At 43.6% G+C, this 19265-nt stretch overlaps 1 protein-coding gene across 2 annotated transcripts; it reads left to right on the forward strand.

Moving 5' to 3' along the window:
- The first annotated feature begins 634 nt into the window (after positions 1–634).
- LOC128306706 (trimeric intracellular cation channel type 1B.1) lies at positions 635–4632 on the forward strand. Of its 2 annotated transcripts, none has more exons than XM_053044294.1 (4): positions 635–762; positions 1903–2333; positions 2531–2697; positions 2774–4632. In XM_053044294.1, exons 2-4 carry the CDS (start codon positions 1950–1952, stop codon positions 3048–3050), a joined length of 828 nt encoding a protein of 275 aa, XP_052900254.1. In that variant the 5' UTR covers positions 635–762; positions 1903–1949; the 3' UTR covers positions 3051–4632. The 2 variants fall into 2 exon arrangements, with proteins under 2 accessions (XP_052900254.1, XP_052900253.1); XM_053044293.1 differs by lacking the exon at positions 635–762 and adding an exon at positions 1548–1790.
- Positions 4633–19265: the final 14633 nt, after the last annotated feature.

Raw genomic sequence — 19265 nt, forward strand, 5'->3', positions numbered from 1 at the left:
AACGATATTAAAGTGAAGCTAAAAGTGAAGTCAGAAGCTAAAAAATGTTTTAAATTATGTTTCTGTAGAGGTTCATGAATTTCTAAAATATTCTTGAATCTTTGAGGATTCAATAATATTGAACACTCTCGGCATGTTAAAGTGCACATCTTTCGCGTTGTTGATCGTTCAATCGGACGATACCTAACGCTGAGTTTTGGGGATGACCGCTGCACGATTGCGAATTGATTACGAGAGTGGATGTTGTGGGTGTTGGCGTCTCCTTTGGGCTTGCACTTACAATATTACTATATTGTTTCAAAGTGAACCGAAGGCTACAGAAGACAGCCCTACTACTTTTATTTTTTAACCGGAACCGGACATTCTGACAATGAAGGTACGTTCAATACGTATTATTCATGTTAGGCATTTTTGTTCTAGAAGGAACTGAAGAGCTGGAAAGATGGAAAGTTGCATCAGGTAATTGAAATTGAATTGAATTGAAATATTCGGGCAAATAACCGTCAAACCGATGCGTCAAAACAGAATTTTCAAAACACCTCCTCGCTGCCCACTGTGGTATATATACCTTGGATTCTTCCAACCCATCAAAAGAAGAAGAGCAAGAAGAAAACGATAACATGCCAAAGCAGTATTGGACGTACGAAACGGCAAACGTGAAATAAACACAATATTTTGGAAATTGCAGTGCATAATTCATCAGCTAAACATACAGAGTTAAGGCGAACGCACAACAAAATCGTCGTAAAACCAAAAAGTCGGGTAAATATTCCGTTTTTTTGTGTGTGTTTTTTTACTACTTTGTTGCTGCTGTTTCAGGATTTTGCACTGATGTTTACAAGGAAGAAGAATTATTATTCTCTCACGACAGTGCTTTCTTTTAAACCACACCTCCACGCACGCGGGGCTATGATGCTAACGCTAAAGCAGCATAAAACCTTCCTCCGTGGAGGTCAAATTTATAAATAAACATACCACTGCTGAGTGAAAGCGTCTACGCGCGCGAGCTAGAGAGGGAAGCACCTAATATCATCGCAGCGCAGCAGAATCACCCGTTACCGAGTGTCCGGCTTAGCCTGTTTGACAAGCCCTCAAATGCGCAAGTTCCACGTTTATGAAGATCCTCGCGGATCTCGGTACGAGCGAACGCAACGGATCGCTACCTATTTGTCTTTTTAAGCGCATTGCTAACCAATCTTGATTGAAACGGAGCCGACCAGGAGAGAGTGAAGCGTGTTGTTCTAATTTTAAAATTTTCTCCACCACACGATGTGTGTGTGTGTGTTTTTGCCGCAACTATACCGGCTTGCAATTAGCTGGCCGCGAAGCAGCCACAGCGCGCGAGTTGTGCTGAGCAACACTTGACTGTGCAGAGCCCCCGGGATGCAAACCACGTGAGAGCCACGGAAATAGTTTGCGACACCCGGAAGGCAAACGTATGCAGGATCGTCGATCCGGCGATTTATCATAACCTTTAGTTTCTGCACCTCAATATAACGATGTGTGAGGCAAGGGTTAGCTATCTCGAAACGAGACAATGCACATGTGACCCTTTTCTCGCACGCAGTGCTGAATCAGTAAGGCAATTGCTGCCTCTCTTTTCTCACCTGTCGATCTTTCGTAAACCGCTGTGCGCAAGCCCTTTCACGGCTCTTAGCCGGCCTAAGCTGGTGAGCGAGACCCTGGCCTGCCCGGGCCTTTTTCGTGTCGCTAAGCTCGAGCTGTACGGTCGTGTCGTTGGTCGTTCCGATCCGTGTGCACAATTCTTAAGCCAGCCCAGTCCATTAGTGGTGCGTGAGTTATTTGTAGAAGTGATTTTGTAAAAATGGTGTTTGCTTTGATGTCCGAAGGCCAAGTTTACTTACACCGCGTCCTTTATATCATTCGTGTACCTTTTTTCAGGAATCGTTTCAGGTTTCGTGCCGTTAAGCAAAACCCATACCGCCACCATGGATCCGGAGGCGTTCCTTGATATCGCCAACCAGGTGATCAAGCTTAAGATGTTTCCGTACTTTGACATCGCACACAGCCTGCTCTGTGCGCTGTCGGTCAAGGAGGATCTCGGTGCTGGTGCACACACGTTTTCGCGCAAGCACCCGCTCGCCTGCTGGCTGTCGACGATGCTGGTCGTCTTTGCCGGTGGCATGGTTGCAAACGGACTGCTGGGTGAGCCAATTTTGGCCCCGCTCAAGAACACACCCCAGCTCCTGGTAGCCACGGCCTGCTGGTACATCGTCTTCTACACGCCGTTCGACATCGGCTACAAGGTAGCCAAGTTCCTGCCGATCAAACTGGTGGCAAGTGCCATGAAGGAGATCTACCGTGCGAAGAAGGTGAGCGAAACGTGGAACCGTGCAAGCGCAATCAAAATTCAGAGCCTTCAGGTCCAAACTGCACTATCAAGCACGGCACAACGATCAACACTATCAACCAAGCGATATTTATGCTGTGTTTTGCGATACTAAGCGGAGCCCTTTTATTACGTTTTCTTTTTTATGTGGTTTCGGCAATCTCCTAAATCTTTCCGTAGATTCACGACGGTGTGACACACGCTGCCAAGCTGTATCCGAATGCGTTCATCATCATGATCATTATCGGTACATTGAAGGGCAACGGTGCCGGTTTCACCAAGCTGATCGAGCGCTTGATTCGTGGTGTGTGGACTCCCACGGCAATGGAGTTCCTACAGCCAAGCTTGTGAGTAACCAGCATTACCTTAGCCAGCTCTCTTTTCTCAATAACAATTCCATTTTGTGTACATCGTGTAACACAGCTACACCAAGGCATCCCTGATCGCCTCGATCATCTTCGTGCTGGACAAGAAAACGGACCTGATTTCGGCCCCGCACGCGCTCGTTTATTTCGGCATTGTCATCTTCCTGGTTTACTTCAAGCTGTCGTCGATTCTACTCGGCATACACGATCCGTTCGTGCCGTTCGAGAATCTAAGCTGCGCCCTGCTGTTCGGTGGCATCTGGGACAGTTTGGCCAAGATTTTGGGCCGTGGTCAGGCGAAGGAAGAACCGAAGGATGCGAAAAAGTCCAACTAAGCGCACAGCGCCATTGGCAGAAAGCTTCTTTTTGGGTTTTCTCCATCTCTCGACGTGTAGCGTAAATGTAGGATTTTTGATTTTCGAAAGTAGTTTCTTCATTTTATTTTTATTTAATTTTTGTGTTTGATAATCGGTTGCGTTTTTTTAACTAAACGTGGTATTGCTTATTCTTAATTGCTTAACATCTTTTTTTTTTATAAAAAGAAGTAAAGCGGGAGAAAAAGGAGAATGCGAGAGCGTGCGTTTTTAAACGCGAACGTGATACGCAAATTACCGGCCAGATCAGTCACACGGTCACACACACACACACACGATCACGGCAAACATCACGCAAACGCGCGACACACGCAGTTGTACTGCGCTTAGCAGCTAACATTCTAATTTAAGCGCTTGATGAAAATGTACGGTCGGTCTAGGGTAATAGGGTTCGCAGCACGTTTTGTTTTTAATACTTTTGCCGCTTGCCATCAGTGACCGGATTATCACCGGATGTGATGTTTATCCCAAAACCATACCAAAGGAAAAACACGTGCTTAGTAGACACTGGCTTTAGTTTATGATTATTATTCTAACGATTTAATTTTGTCCTATTATGTTTTATCTAGTCGGGCTAGATAGATATGCGTAGGCAGCAGCAGACTTATGCGTATGTAGCAATATAGCTAGTCGATTTACGTTTATTTGTGATTTTTTTTTAACGAACCCGTACGGTAATGCAACAGCCGAGCAAGTGAACAAACTTAAATGTAAGCAAAACAAACAACAAAAAGCACACCCACATAACAGTGGGTGGTATGTGGGTAGTCCTTTTTCTGGGTGGCACTGGTGATTTCCGGTGCGGTGAGTTACGCCCCCCCCCCCCCCCCCCCCTCGAACGAAGTTTACCATCGACAACAGAGCTACACACAGAGATACACGCCCGAACATAAAAAGACTTAATTAACTTTTACTAGACATGGACAAAAAAGGGTTTCTTTATCGTTTGTTTCCCTCATACATGATGGAAATGTGAATGAAAGGGAAAGCTCTTGCTACAAAATAATACCCTTTACCAGAGCTGTCCGTCAGCTTGGATAGGATGAGTCCGTAACGAAACGAAAACTTGTACACGTATTGGAAGGAGTTTATTATAGCGTTAGCTTGAGCTATCAGTATGACAAGCAAAAACGAAGCAATAAAGAAACATGCTGTGATTCCAGGCAACAAAAACAATTTCTCGTTGAATAACACGCAAGAAACGTTATCCACAGGATAGGTTACAAATCCGTTTCCTCGAATCTCGGTCTAGGTCTAGGTTTGATCATGATTCCTGCATCAACAGGAGTTTGCGGAGCTCATCTTAAGCACAAATTCACATTATAATGCGCCTCCAGATTTCATTACTTAAGTTGTTGACCCAGCGGCGGATTAAACGGTAAGCGGAGTAGGCAGTGGAGGATCAATCCCCTTGGAGGCCCAGGGCGGAATTATAAATGGGTCCTCTAATTTCAAAAACGATGAAATGAGGGGCATTGAGGCCCTTGACATAAGGCAAAACTAAAGGCGCAGTAAGAAGGGGCTCCTGAACTCACTTTGAATCATCCCACTGGTAGTTCGCGGTTAAATTTCGGCCTCTTGTGGTACCCTTCGGGGCCTCCTCTAGCATAAGGAGAGGGGGCCTATGTATACACCTTCTACTACTACACACATTATTTGGGCCTCCAAAACGGCGAGACCCTAGGCGACCACTTACTCCGTCTACCGTTTGATCCGCCGTTGATCCCTTTTCTCAACTCAATCACGAATTCGAAGATCGAACTATTAAATAAACTTTTAATAAACACACAAAAACACTGTCCACGAAATACTTCATATAAACACGTATGTACGTAAAAGCGTCGCCACCAGCAGATGCTGATCGCACCTCATAATTGCATGCGGTTTTGTACTGAGTATATAGTTTGCATGAACATACCGACGAGCTGAGCTGTGCCGGTGCCCGAAGGACGTAGACACCGCTCAGCATACGACGATACGGATTAAAAGCAGTACAATAGATGTTAATATCACATATCACATATATCAGCAGATTGATTCGCGGTACTGTTTGCCTCCCACATTCCCACATTCCCACATGGTTATTCTTCTTCTTGATGATAATCTTTGTTGGGGGACAACAGAGAGCAAAATGGAAAGAATTAATCACCGTTAGTGTTTAGTGTCCAACTCACAATAGCTAGAGGAGCACACGGTCATCTCAGTCGTCATTGCATATTATTTTGAAGCGCTTTTCCTTTCGTCGAAGTCTCCGCGCTTGCGATCGGACACGCCAGAAGCGACCGGTTTCGTGATTTCTGACACCAAGAGAGCATCCACGAAAGGAGATAACATCAATCTGATCCGAACAAGGCTCCGCCATGTTTGTACATAACATATTGATATCGCATACTCACGTTATCATTCGCTTTGATGGTATCAGAATGAGAGATCTTCTACGATTGGCTATTAGTTACACATATTATCAAACAAGGGAGAGCGATCGGTAGAGTAAATAGCTCAGGTACTGTGGGGAGAATCCTGCGTCTCGTTTCATCCATCCAGTGCCTACAGTGCGTGTCATAACTGTACAGCAGTTAAGTTTTTTAATTATTTGGAGTAGGAAACATGGAGTGCCACTATTTCCGAAGACAATATGAATTGTTTATTGTTCGGTTATTTTCCAATATTCATATCGCTTGTCGTCATGGAATGTCTGGGGGTTTAGAAGGATTCCATGTATAAATATATTCCATAAATATTCCTCATTGTTATTTTCATGAAAATAAACTTGGGTAGAGTCATGTGCGTGCTATAACATTTGGGCGAACGGAAGAGATGAAGGATCAGTCGACGGAAGCCCTGTGATCATTAGAGGGAAGGGTGCAGCTGTATGAAATGCTGTCTGCTGGTACGGAAATTCGGACTATCGCTTCGTTTGGATGCTCTCTTGGTGTCAGAAACCAAAAATTTCATAGTTTCTGAGCGTTTTCGACGGACGGATCGGCGCAAAATACGAAAGAGATGCAGGATCCGTTTTGCCTTTTGCCCCCACACTCTAACGCGTTTGATAGGAATGTGAAAGGAATGTTCTTTTATAAACCTTAATTCTCACATTCCGGTCACCAAAGAAATTGAATTTATGGGTATATTTGGGTATGTGCCTTGCCTTGTTATCACTGACAACTATGAAAGTAAATAAACGAAAACATGGTTTGTTGCTGCATGCTATTCAGCAGCGGCGAATCAAACGGTAGGCGGTGTAGGCGGTCGCCTAGGGCCTCGCCGTGTTGGGGGCCCCAAACAACTTGTGCCGATTGTGCGATTTTTGGAAATTTAGAGGCAGAGTTAATTTATTGCACAAAATCTAATTATAAAGGTAGAAATTGATCGAAAATATCCTTAGATTTTATATATCCTTGGTTAGATAATTTTTTTTTATTTGAATAGCTATATCGGCTCAGTTACACGGCTACGCAAGAGAAGTATGCATGTTACGAACGCGAAAAGAGTTCATGAAGGAACACGCTAGCAGCCAAAAGGGGAATAAACATAACAATCAAGAAATCCGCGAAATGGGTCGAAATACAAAGTATGCGAACAAAATTCATGAATGAGCATGCCAGCGCTCAAAGGGGGAACAAACACATAACAATTGAAAGATACGTGAGGTCATAAGTAAACAACGTCCGGAGACCCGTTCGAAAAGCGTATAAACAATAAGAGCCCTCACCGTTGATACTGTAAACAAATACAATCGACTATACGACAATAATCGCAAATAAGCAGACGCAATACGACTGTCAACGGGCGTGTACACCCGACACCAATAGATTTGCCAGCATAAGAAGAATAATTCGATCCTTCAAATACAATATATGCTAACGTAAGGAGAACGATTCTATCGTTCATCTCGCTTTCTCTTTCAAGTCCTAAGACAGATTGTTAGTATATAAGCAGGAGAAATTGTTAATAAACGAGACTTGTACTTTAAACCTCAACCGGTGCTTTTCGAGTCGCTGGGTTGGCAATCGAGTTGTATGGAGGTCCACATTAGGAACTTATTCTGATTTATCAGAACAAAAGCCTAACTGTCCGACCCGAACAATTCCGAGCGCCTTCACTTCTACGGTTTTCCGTCTAGCAAGGTCCACCGTTAGAAACTAGCTCCGGAATTCCAGAGCCAAGCCTAACGTCCGATTTGGCTACGACGGTCCGAAACTAGCGCGAGAGTTTCATGGTAGGCCAATCTTCGCGTGGTCTACCTACGGCGGCGGACCAAGCAGTCCGAACTTTGTTCCCGCAGCAACAAATGGTGGCTCCAGAGAGGAGATTACATTAACTCGCGCGCGAAATGGTAATCTCTTCCGAACGAACTTACGTTCATGGTGTGCTGTCGCCATAAGAACAGCAAAACAGTTCTGTGTATTAAATGATTCGCGAAGACGATTAAAACATAACAAAAGTGATTAAGCGTCGTGAATATCGAATCAAGTGCAAGTGCAGAACTTTTCAAAAGGTTACGGACTAAAGTGATGTTCTAAAACTTCTACGGACGAGAAAGTGAACAATATTAACCACGAACAACAGTGATTCAAGTTGCGCACGTCTTCCACCGCAGTCGTCCTTAATCGTCACAATCGTGAAAGATCCAGCCAGTGCATCAAGGGAAGTAAACAGTAATCCGAAAAGGGTAAGTGTAACGTTCTATTTAAGCACGGCAAGGAAATCTTTTGATTCGTCCAAAATGCCTTACAAGTTTACCGAGAATAACACAGGTAGTTGTCGACTCTGTACAGCGGAAGATACCGCTGAAGAGAGTATGATCGCATGTACAGAATGCGATCGCTGGTTCCATTTGGTATGTGCCAAATTAACACGGAAACCAAAGCCAGAGGTAGCCTGGCTATGCTACAAATGCCAACAAATTAAGTATGAGCTTAATAGGCAAAGAGATGAGCTGAAGGCTCTCGCGGAAAGAGACGCAAAAAATAGAGCGGAGCTCAAGGCCTTTAAAGAAGGCCAAATGGACTTCGGGGAAGGAAGTTCCACTCGAGAACAAACACTCGAGGAAATGGTTTCAAGGTTGCTGGTAAGCCAGCAACAGCAAATGAAAGAGTTCGCAAAGTTAATGGCGAACAATGGTGGTGAATCCACTCAAATAGGGATCTTGGTCAAAAGACAAGCCCTAATGCAGTTGCCTAGGTTCGATGGACACGGAACAGCCTTCAAGACTGTTCAACAATTGATGATGGAGGCGGAAAATGTCCCGGAGAAAATGAAACGATTAGACGAAACTTTCGGGAGACCTGACATGGTTTATTTGGAGTTATTGAATGATCTCCAAAAGTTACGAAAGGACTCAAAAAACGTGATCTCGGACATGGTTAACGCCCTCGAAAACATCGTAACGAATGTAAAACTAATGGGAAGATCGGCGTATTTGAACGATCACAGGCTAGTAATGGATTTGACGGCGAAACTGCCGTATCATATCCAAGTAAAACGAGCGGAACATATGGCATCCGTCTCGTCATCACTGGATGTTCAAAACCTCGAGGAGCTATGTAAATGGCTCAAGCCCTATGCAAAAACGTCAGAAATGATGAACACAATTGTAGTTCATACCCAAAAGGGTGGACATGTTCACATGCATGAACAGGGATCAACTGGGAAACAAACCACGAACCAAGGGAGAAAACTAGCGAAACCAACAAGACAGGGTTGTCTGATATGTAGTAAGCCGCATGCTACGGTAAAATGCTTTGCACTACTAAAAAAGGTTCCGTCAGAAAGACTGAAGCTTGCTACTGAAAAACAGTTATGCTTCGGATGTTTAAACTCCGATAAACATAGCTTAAGAGAATGTAAAGGTGCCAGACCTTGCGGAATAGCAGGGTGCTCGGATAAGCACAATAGAATGCTACATACGAAACAAGTCGAATCAATTCAGTTAGAACAAATAAATAACCACAACAATGTAGAAACGACCTGGACAACCCACTATCAGACCCTGCCGGTGAGGCTGATAAATGGTAATAAGTCTATAAGGACTTACGCATTTTTAGACCCAGGCTCATCTTTAACAATGATTGAGGCGGATGTCGCTCAAAAATTGAATCTATCTGGGCCTATAATACCACTTCAGCTCACATGGGCACAGGGAATAAAGTCGATACAAGAAACCAGCCAACAGGTTCAATTGACCATCAAAGGTGCGAGTAAAGAGGATTTTTACTTAAAAGATGTAAGAACAATTAAGGAGTTGAGATTGCCACTCCAATCGTTGCACTACGAAGAAGTTAGTGCAAGATATCCTCACTTAAAAGGGCTTCCAATTCAAGGTTTTGATGTCGTTCGTCCTTCAATATTGATAGGACTAAACAACAACCATCTATTAATGGGACTTAAGCACAGATATGGTAAACCTGGCGATCCAATTGGCATGAAGACCAAACTAGGCTGGTTAGTTTTCGGCAAATTGTGCGACGAAGAAACAGTGCTCGAGCACACAATGATAGTCCAAAAAGAGGACACAATGAGAGAAATGATGAAGAAATATTTCTCTGTGGAAGACTTCGGAGTGAAACCAGTTGCACAGCTACCAGAGTCGGAGGACGACAAGCGTGCAAAAACCATCCTGAAGGATACTTTAAAATTCAAGGATGGGCGATACGAAGTCGGTCTTTTGTGGAAAAAAGATAACCACGTATTTCCGTGGAGTTTGGACAACGCCATGTCAAGATTAAAAGGTTTAGAGAATAAACTTAATAAAGATCCAGCCTTGAAGAAATGGGCTATGGAAACATTTAAAAGTTACCTAGAGAAAGGTTACGCTAGGAAATTGGAACCATGGGAGATAATAAAGGAAGCATCTCCAATGTTCTACTTGCCTCATTTCGTAGTAATTAACAAAAATAAAAACCCTCCCAAGCCACAGTTGGTTTTTGATGCGGCCGCGAAAGTAAAGGGGCAATCACTTAACTGTGCGTTACTGTCAGGACCTGATAGCACGACCTTCCTATTTGAAATCCTCGTAAGATTCCGTGAAGGAAAGTATGCGATTTGTGGTGACATTAAGGAAATGTTCCACCAAGTCAAAATCCGCAAGGAGGATCAGAACGCACAACGTTTTATTTGGCGTGATTGCCAAAATCGATACCCGGATATGTACGTCATGCAAGTAATGACGTTTGGATCGACTTGCTCGCCCTCATGCGCACAAGCTGCAAAAAACACAAACGCTGAACGTTTAAAGGATAAGTATCCTCTTGCATTAACACCTATCATAAATCAACATTACATTGATGATTATGATGATAGTTTCAATTCATTGAACTGCGCTATAGAAACTGTCGACCAGGTAATAAAGGCGCATGACGAAGGAGGATTTTTTATCACCAAGTTTTGTTCCAATAGCGATGAGCTGATTGCATCTTTACCTAAAGACAGGGTGGATCCTGAAGCAATAAAAATACTAGACGAAAAGGACGGAAATTCGTCCAAAATATTGGGAATCTATTGGAATACGACTAAGGACCAGATAGGGTTCAAATCAAAGTTAGACGCCCTTCCAAAGGATGTATCAAACAGGTTGAGGTCACCAACTAAGCGAGAAGTATTGTCATTCATTATGAGTTTCTTTGATCCATTAGGATTAATATCTCATATAACAATACATGGAAAAATCTTGATGCAAGAACTACACAAAGAAACCAGCGAATGGGACGTTCCGATATCGCAAAGGTTGTTTGAGCTGTGGATCTCATACCTTGAAAACATAAAATACGCGAACCAAATTTGTATTCCAAGATGGATTCTCAATACCCCTGGTTCAGAGATAGAAATGCATATCTTTGTCGATGCGTCCGATAAAGCCTTTTCGGCGATAATTTATGCCAGAAGCAAAGATTCTATTGATAGACCACATGTACAGCTTCTTGTTACCAAGGCTAGAGTTGCGCCAATAAAACTATTATCAATTCCTCGATTGGAATTGCAAGCTGCATTATTGGGAGTACGGCTCGCAGAAACGGTTAAACAAGAGACAAGGTTAGTGGTCACAAGATCGATCTTCTGGAGTGACTCAAAGACGGTGTTGGCTTGGATAAACTCAACACATCGCAAATACAAGCAATTCGTAGCTCATCGTATTGGAGAAATATTGGAAACAACGACCGTGGATCAGTGGAGATGGGTACCGACTGGACAAAATCCAGCAGATGAGGCTACAAAAAAGATAACAGGCTCATCAATATGGTTAAAAGGTCCAGAGTTCTTAAACAAACTAGAAAAGGATTGTCCGCAATCCTCGATCGATGAAACAAACGAAGAAACCAGCTTCGTGAGTATGCTTCATATGGAAGAAGATTATATCCAAGAAATGAAATTTTCCAATTGGTGGAAATTGATAAAACGAGTCTGCATAATAATGAAAATTATTGAGTTTGGATTAAAACGCGAGACGTTTAAAAAAGCCTACACAAACGCAGATCGGTTAAGGGCCGAAAATATCCTTTATAGGAAAGCCCAAATGGATGAATACCCAGATGAGATCGACGATCTCAAACACAACAGAGAGCTAACAACAATAGGACCGTTGTCACAGCTCACACCCATATTAGGACGAATATGGGGTAATGCGCTTTCGTAGTAGATTGGAGTATGCCGAACGACTTCCCAAACCGACTAGGGTACCAGTTATATTACCGAAAAATCATCATATCACACGTTTGATTATTCAGTGGTACCACGAACTATACCATCATCAATCCGACAGAATAGTTCTAGCGGCGCTCCAACAGCGGTATTTTATAATCGGCCTTAATACAGCGTTTAGGTACGTTAAGGCAAGATGTCAGCACTGTAAAAACGCCAAGGCAAAACCAACATCGCCAATAATGGCACCATTACCTACATGCCGAACGGATGCATATGTTTTTCCGTTCACACACACAGGTATTGACTACTTTGGCCCCTTTGACGTAGCTGTTAAACGATCGGTCGAAAAACGCTGGGGTGTTGCTGCGGGAACAAAGTTGGACTGCTGGGTCCGCCGCCGTAGGTTGACCACGCGAAGGTTGGCCTACCCTGAGACTCTCGCGCAAGTCTCGTTCACCTTTCAGATCAGCTCGGATCAGACGTTAGGCTTCGTAGCTGGATTCCCAGGGCGAGTTTCTAACGTGGATCTTTACTTTCACTGAAAGGGCCGTAGAAGTGAAGGCGCTCGGAATTGTTCGGGTCGGACAGTTAGGCTTTTGTTCTGATAAATCAGAATAAGTTCCTAATGTGGACCTCCGTTCAATTCGATTGCCAACCCAGCGACTCGAAAAGCACTGTGGTTAAGGTTTAAAATACGAGTGAAGTTTATTGGCAATGTCTCCTGCTTATATACTAACAATGTGTCTCGAGATTTGAAGGTGAAAACGAGATGAACGATAGAATCATTCTCCTTACGTTAGCAATCTTATGTTGAAAGATCAAATCATTGTTCTTACTTTAGCCTATCTTGCATTGTGAGGGTATACCTGCCCGTTGGCGGTCGTATGGTGTCAGCTTATTTGCGATAATTATTTCTTAACCGAATCGTTGATCGTATTGTTTACTATATCAAACGGGGAGGTCTCTATTTGTTTATGCGTCTTACGAACGGGTCACCGGACGTTGTTTACTTATGAGCTCGCGGTTCTGTCAACTGTTATGATTTACGCCCTCACCTTGGGTGCTGGGCATTGCTATGCTATGCTACGCTATGCATGCTCATTCATAAGTTTTGTTTGCTTACTTAACATTTCGACTGATTTCGCGGTTTTCTCAATTGTTGTGATTAACCCCCTTCGGATTCTAGCATGCTCATTCATGAGTTTTGTTCGCGTTCGCAACACTGGGGCGTCATATTTACGTGTATGACGACTCGCGCAAGCCATATAGAGATGGCGGAAAAATTAGATACCGATTCCTTTTTGGTATGCTTTATGAATTTCCAAGGAAGAAGAGGAGCAGTGTCGCAAGTGTATAGGGACAATGGAACGAATTTTGTTGGAGCAAACAACGAATTAAAAGAGCTAATAAACAAGGTAAACTCCTTTATGGAAAAGGGCGAAGCAATGAAACTCAACATTGCTTGGCACTTCAATCCACCGGTAGCCCCGCACTTCGGTGGGTCATGGGAAAGATTAATTCGGTTAATAAAATCCAATCTAAAGGAGATGATTCAAAACCGACCAAATCATCCGCCTACTCCTGAAGTACTACGAGCAGCATTAATACACGCGGAATTTATCCTGAATTCGCGACCACTTACGCACATACCGCTTAATCATGAGGATGATGAAGCATTAACGCCATTCCACATTTTAATTGGAAGAGCAGGGAACTACTCCGTACCCACAGAATTTCAAACGCATCCATTGGAACGAAAACATTGGCGTTTAGCGATGCATTACGCCAAAGAATTCTGGCGTAAGTGGAGTAAGGAATATCTTCCGTTGATTGCTAAAAGACCGAAATGGAACCGCTATACAGAACCCATAAAGGTGAACGACATCGTCATCATAACTGATACCACCAACAAAATGGGAGCATGGTTGAAAGGTCGTATAGTAGAGGTTCATCAAGGGAAAGATGGTCAGATAAGATCCGCTATAGTAAAAACTTCGCAAGGAACATATCGCCGTCCGGTCACCGGAATAGCAATATTGGACGTTTATGACAAACAGAAACCAATAGAAGGCGAAGAAGAGGGAATCCAAGATACTGATGATGATCAGGCAAACAAGGATTCAGTTGATGCAAAAAGAGTCAAACGAAACTTTATGGGCATCATTCAAGAATGCTGCATAAAGGAAAACGTTGATGCACCGCCCAAGAAAAGGGCAAAACGGAAGAAGACAATACCTTGCACGCGGTATTCGAAACAGCTTCAGACAAGCACGACAAATGTTGATGCAACAATACACAAAGATGAGTACGTACCAGGGAAGCGTACGAACAAAACAAGGATTAACCTAAATATATGGAATGCGCTATTAATCATACTTCTTCTATTTGCAGCTCAAGCCTTTGGAAAAACGATTAATGGGTTAATCGCATACGATTGTGCGAATGATAACATCAACATAACGAGTTACTCATTGATGAAAGTAGCATCTTGCATACCTCAAACAGAAAACATAACTACAATCGAGACAAAAATTCAGGTATCGACTACAACGTAGTCCGAAAACATTAACACATGTGCGCCAGTGTAAAGTAATTATTAAACGCTCGATAAAACACTGCGGGGCTTGGTCTCACATCTCTGAATATGAGCATGGTTTCGCGTATATAGTAAAGGAATTTACTCCGGATGAATGTAGGCACGCTCAAGTGGTAGGCGAAATTTCACTCTCTGATAATTATAAGATTAGGGAATTACGTCGCAATCACGCCACCAGAGGGCAGGCATTGATCATCGGCAGCGTCACGGGCTCATCGTGCGAGGGAGGTGTCTACTCAACACCATCTTATACGTGGACGAAGGCGCTGGTATACTACGAGTACGAGATCAGCATGTACGACTACGTGACGACAGCGAACATCGAGGAAGACCAAGTGACACTTCGAAGTGGTATCGTGTGCCCGTACAGTGTTGGTTGGTGTTTGGACACGGAATACGGCTATCTCACCAGGGATTTAGATCACCAAAAGCTCTGTGAAAGGACCGACTTCGAGATCATCTACGAAGGCACGGTCAATAAGACGTTTAACAGCAACAAGGGCGATCGCATAAACGCCGAGTACACCTTGATAACACACGAACAGATGTTTTCAATAAGGGCGCGTGATGTAAAACAGATCTGCGGTTTCGACAGTTTCGATACAGATCACCCGAGGATCTTTATCCTTGAGTCAAACGGTTATCAATCGCCGTTTAAGCGCAAGGCGATAAATGGGAGAAACCTGGATCTCTTTACCTATTTCAACTCCAAGATAACGTTGGTTGAAAATTACCTCGGGCAGAAACTGAATGATGTGTACACCGCGGTAATGACAGAAATATGCAAGGTCGATAAGGCACTGATGGAAACAAAACTAACGTTAGCCCGTATCAATCCAACCGAATTTGTCTCCAATTTGATACGACGACCAGGGCACACAGCAGTAGTCGCCGCAGAAGTGCTGTACATCCTTGAATGCAAGCCAGTTTTCGTCACCTATGAGAGAAAAGATGAATGCTATCAAGAGATACCGGTACGGTATAACAATCGGTCGATGTTCATGGCACCGGTTACAAGAATGCTGCAACTACGTGGTACCCAAATTGACTGCACTCCACTGCTGCCTGCTAAATTCAATATCGGTGGTAGATGGTATACGACGGATCAAAGACTACGGGAAACAACGCCACCGCAAGAGTTAACGACGGACGTCGTGACAAGCTGGTCATACACTCCCTTGCCAAGTCTAATGGAAAGTGGCGTGTATGATTACGAGAATCTGCAGCGAATGAAGGATATGGTGTACGAACAGAGTGACAAACGAATCGCTTCATCAGTCGTACACAAGATGATATCCGGCCAGCATCCAAATCTACAAGGCTTCTCTTTCGAGCCGCTCGTCTCCGAAAACATCATTCATAACGCCTTTCATAAGTATTGGACAAAACTACTATCATGGTCAACCTGGTTGGGCAACATAACGTCTACAGCGATCGGTATCTACATGTTAACCCGAGCTCTTAAATTCATCGTCGACACCATAATACACGGCAGAATTCTGTACGATATTTACGGCATTGGATGGCAGCTTTTGGCTTCGTTTTGGGACTCGCTGACAAATTTGCTGTCACATCGCAATCACATGAAGAGGGGTCAGCGTACACACGTCCCACCGACCACAACTCCCGAGCTCGATCAGCAGGACGTCGAAGCGCGTTCACATCATCTTCCAAACACCAAAAGCAAACGGCGTCCCGACTTACACGAAGAAATTATTAGTCTTCAGGTTCAGCGTGATGACTTCGGATCATAAAGTTCTACAAGCATCAGCCCACTCTTCGGATCATCGATGCCGGTGGAAATCAAGTAATTTTAGAAAACACTTAAATGAGAGTGAAATGATTACAAGGTTTAATAGTTATCGCGTTAATTTGTAAAACCCTTAGTTTTACCAGGGGAAGAATGTTACGAACGCGAAAAGAGTTCATGAAGGAACACGCTAGCAGCCAAAAGGGGAATAAACATAACAATCAAGAAATCCGCGAAATCGGTCGAAATACAAAGTATGCGAACAAAATTCATGAATGAGCATGCCAGCGCTCAAAGGGGGAACAAAAACATAACAATTGAAAGATACGTGAGGTCATAAGTAAACAACATCCGGAGACCCGTTCGAAAAGCGTATAAACAATAAGAGCCCTCACCGTTGATACTGTAAACAAATACAATCGACTATACGACAATAATCGCAAATAAGCAGACGCAATACGACTGTCAACGGGCGTGTACACCCGACACCAATAGATTTGCCAGCATAAGAAGAATAATTCGATCATTCAAATAAAATATATGCTAACGTAAGGAGAACGATTCTATCGTTCATCTCGCTTTCTCTTTCAAGTCTCAAGACAGATTGTTAGTATATAAGCAGGAGAAATTGTTAATAAACGAGACTTGTACTTTAAACCTCAACCGGTGCTTTTCGAGTCGCTGGGTTGGCAATCGAGTTGTACGGAGGTCCACATTAGGAACTTATTCTGATTTATCAGAACAAAACCCTAACTGTCCGACCCGAACAATTCCGAGCGCCTTCACTTCTACGGTTTTCCGTCTAGCAAGGTCCACCGTTAGAAACTAGCTCCGGAATTCCAGAGCCAAGCCTAACGTCCGATTTGGCTACGACGGTCCGAAACTAGCGCGAGAGTTTCATGGTAGGCCAATCTTCGCGTGGTCTACCTACGGCGGCGGACCAAGCAGTCCGAACTTTGTTCCCGCAGCAACAATGCAGTTTATTCAAACTCCTTCTTCTTTATCGGCACGACATCTTTAGAATGTTTAAGCCTACCATTTCTATTTTTATTTTTACTTTATTTACCCGTAGGATAGTCAGACCTGCGTACGGAGGTTTGGTGACCCAAATGAAATTTTCCTGTGGTCCTGTCGTGTCGTGTGGGCTGCGCTACCAATAAACCATCTGCCCGCCCCGTGAACCCCTTTTACTTCAACTTAATCATGTATTCTATTTTTTGAACGAGATATACGACCTCAAGATATTCATATTTTTTCATCTGCTCGTAAATGATTCTACCGTTAGATGCTAGAATAGAAACCATGCTTGTTTTCACTTGCGTAATATTCGCCAGCAATTGCCATTGCGATACTCGTGGTGTGGTATTGTTTTCTCTCACCGATTGAACCGTGAAAATGTCCAGCCTGCGTGTTCCGGAACAGTATTGTGGTGGAGTATTGTGGTTAGTATTTCTGATTGTCGATTTTTTTGCAAGTTTGCAAGCCGGTAATGATGTTATAACCGACACAATCTGTCAGTGTACTACGAAATAGCTAGCATTGTCATAGATTATGAATAACATCATATTGCAATCATTAGAACTCTCTTTTCCGTTCGATATTTGATACTTCATGGTTCTTGGAATACCATTTCTGTCTTTCTTGATTATTACTTATTCGAAGCTGGATTGTAGGTTCAGCTTATGTCCACCCATCCCAAACTGTCCAAACACTTCATCATATCCCCGTGTAGAATACTGTTCAAACTACATTGTTGTAATCTCATTTTGTAACATTTGCATCGTTGTTAGACTGAAATTGTTTTAAAATTTCCAATTCGAAATCCATACGGTTGAAGATCATCGCCGCAAAATCGTTGATCTAAATAAAAAAAAGAACACGAAAAAAGATACTTGAAGAAATCAAGTATGCATTGATATAAAAACGATGTATTCAGTGAAGAACCTCATAATAATAGTCTTGCTAAAACATTGTCGTGCGTGCTGAAAGCGGTCTCGTTTTTTTTTTGTTTTGAAAACTCAGTTTTTTTGAGGAAAATTAGTAAGAGCTTTGTGGTGTTGTATCCCTATAATTGGCTACTGACTATTAAATTGTGCCTGAGGAGCACGTAGTGTGTTTCATACTAATGTAAACGTGCAAGTATAAAAGTGACGAAATGATCGCGAGTGTCTTCACAATGAGCGAAGAGATCGGCCCAGAAATTTTTGGATTTCTTGACGCACGGACAACCGACCTAAAATTGGAGCATCAAACTTGATACGCGAAAATCAAGCGAACGATCGGGGGGCCACGAGAGTTGACAAATTTGTTCAATGACCAAATAAACTGGGCAACTGTGAAAACCACTATACCGTACCGAGCATGTTTTTTCCAGAGGCTGCAAAACCAACCAGCCAGAGGCTGCAGCCACTACTATCAAACACGTGAGAACGATCGCTAATAAGTAATATCAATAAAACGGAAAGCATCCTTCATCTCGCTCAAACTTTCTGTCGGTTGGTACGAAATTCCATACAAAACCAGCTGTTTTCCGATTTCCGATACCAGGAAAGCATCCACGAAGAGGTAGCACCTTGTACAGCAATTTTGGTCGAAAACCGCCGAAAGTTAACCGCCGAAAAGATGGCGGACAAGATGGCGAACAAGATGGCGGACACAATATGGCGGACAATATGGCGGACAACATTGAGACCAAGATGGCGGACAAGATGTTGGCCAAGATGGCGGACAAGATGGCGAACAAGATGGCGGACAAGATGGCGGACAAGATGGCGGGCATGATGGCGGACAAGATGGCGGACAAGATGGCGGACAAGATGGCGGACAAGATAGCGGCCAAGATGGCGGACAAGATGGCGGACAAGATGGCGAACAAGATGGCGGACAAGATGGCGGCCAAGATGGCGGACAAGATGGCGGACAAGATGGCGGATAAGATAGCGGACAAGATGGTGGGCATGATGGCGGACAAAATGGCGGACAAGATGGCGGACAAGATGGCGGACAAGATGGCGGACAAGATGGCGGACAAGATGGCGGATAAGATGGCGGACAAGATGGTGGGCATGATGGCGGACAAGATGGCGGACAAGATGGCGAACAAGATGGCGCACAAGATGGCGGACAAGATGGCGGCCAAGATGGCGGACAAGATGGCGCACAAGATGGTGGATGATTGGGGGGTGGTGGC

This window comes from Anopheles moucheti, chromosome X (assembly GCF_943734755.1).
Source record: "Anopheles moucheti chromosome X, idAnoMoucSN_F20_07, whole genome shotgun sequence".
In the NCBI taxonomy this organism is placed as follows: Eukaryota; Metazoa; Arthropoda; class Insecta; order Diptera; family Culicidae; genus Anopheles; species Anopheles moucheti.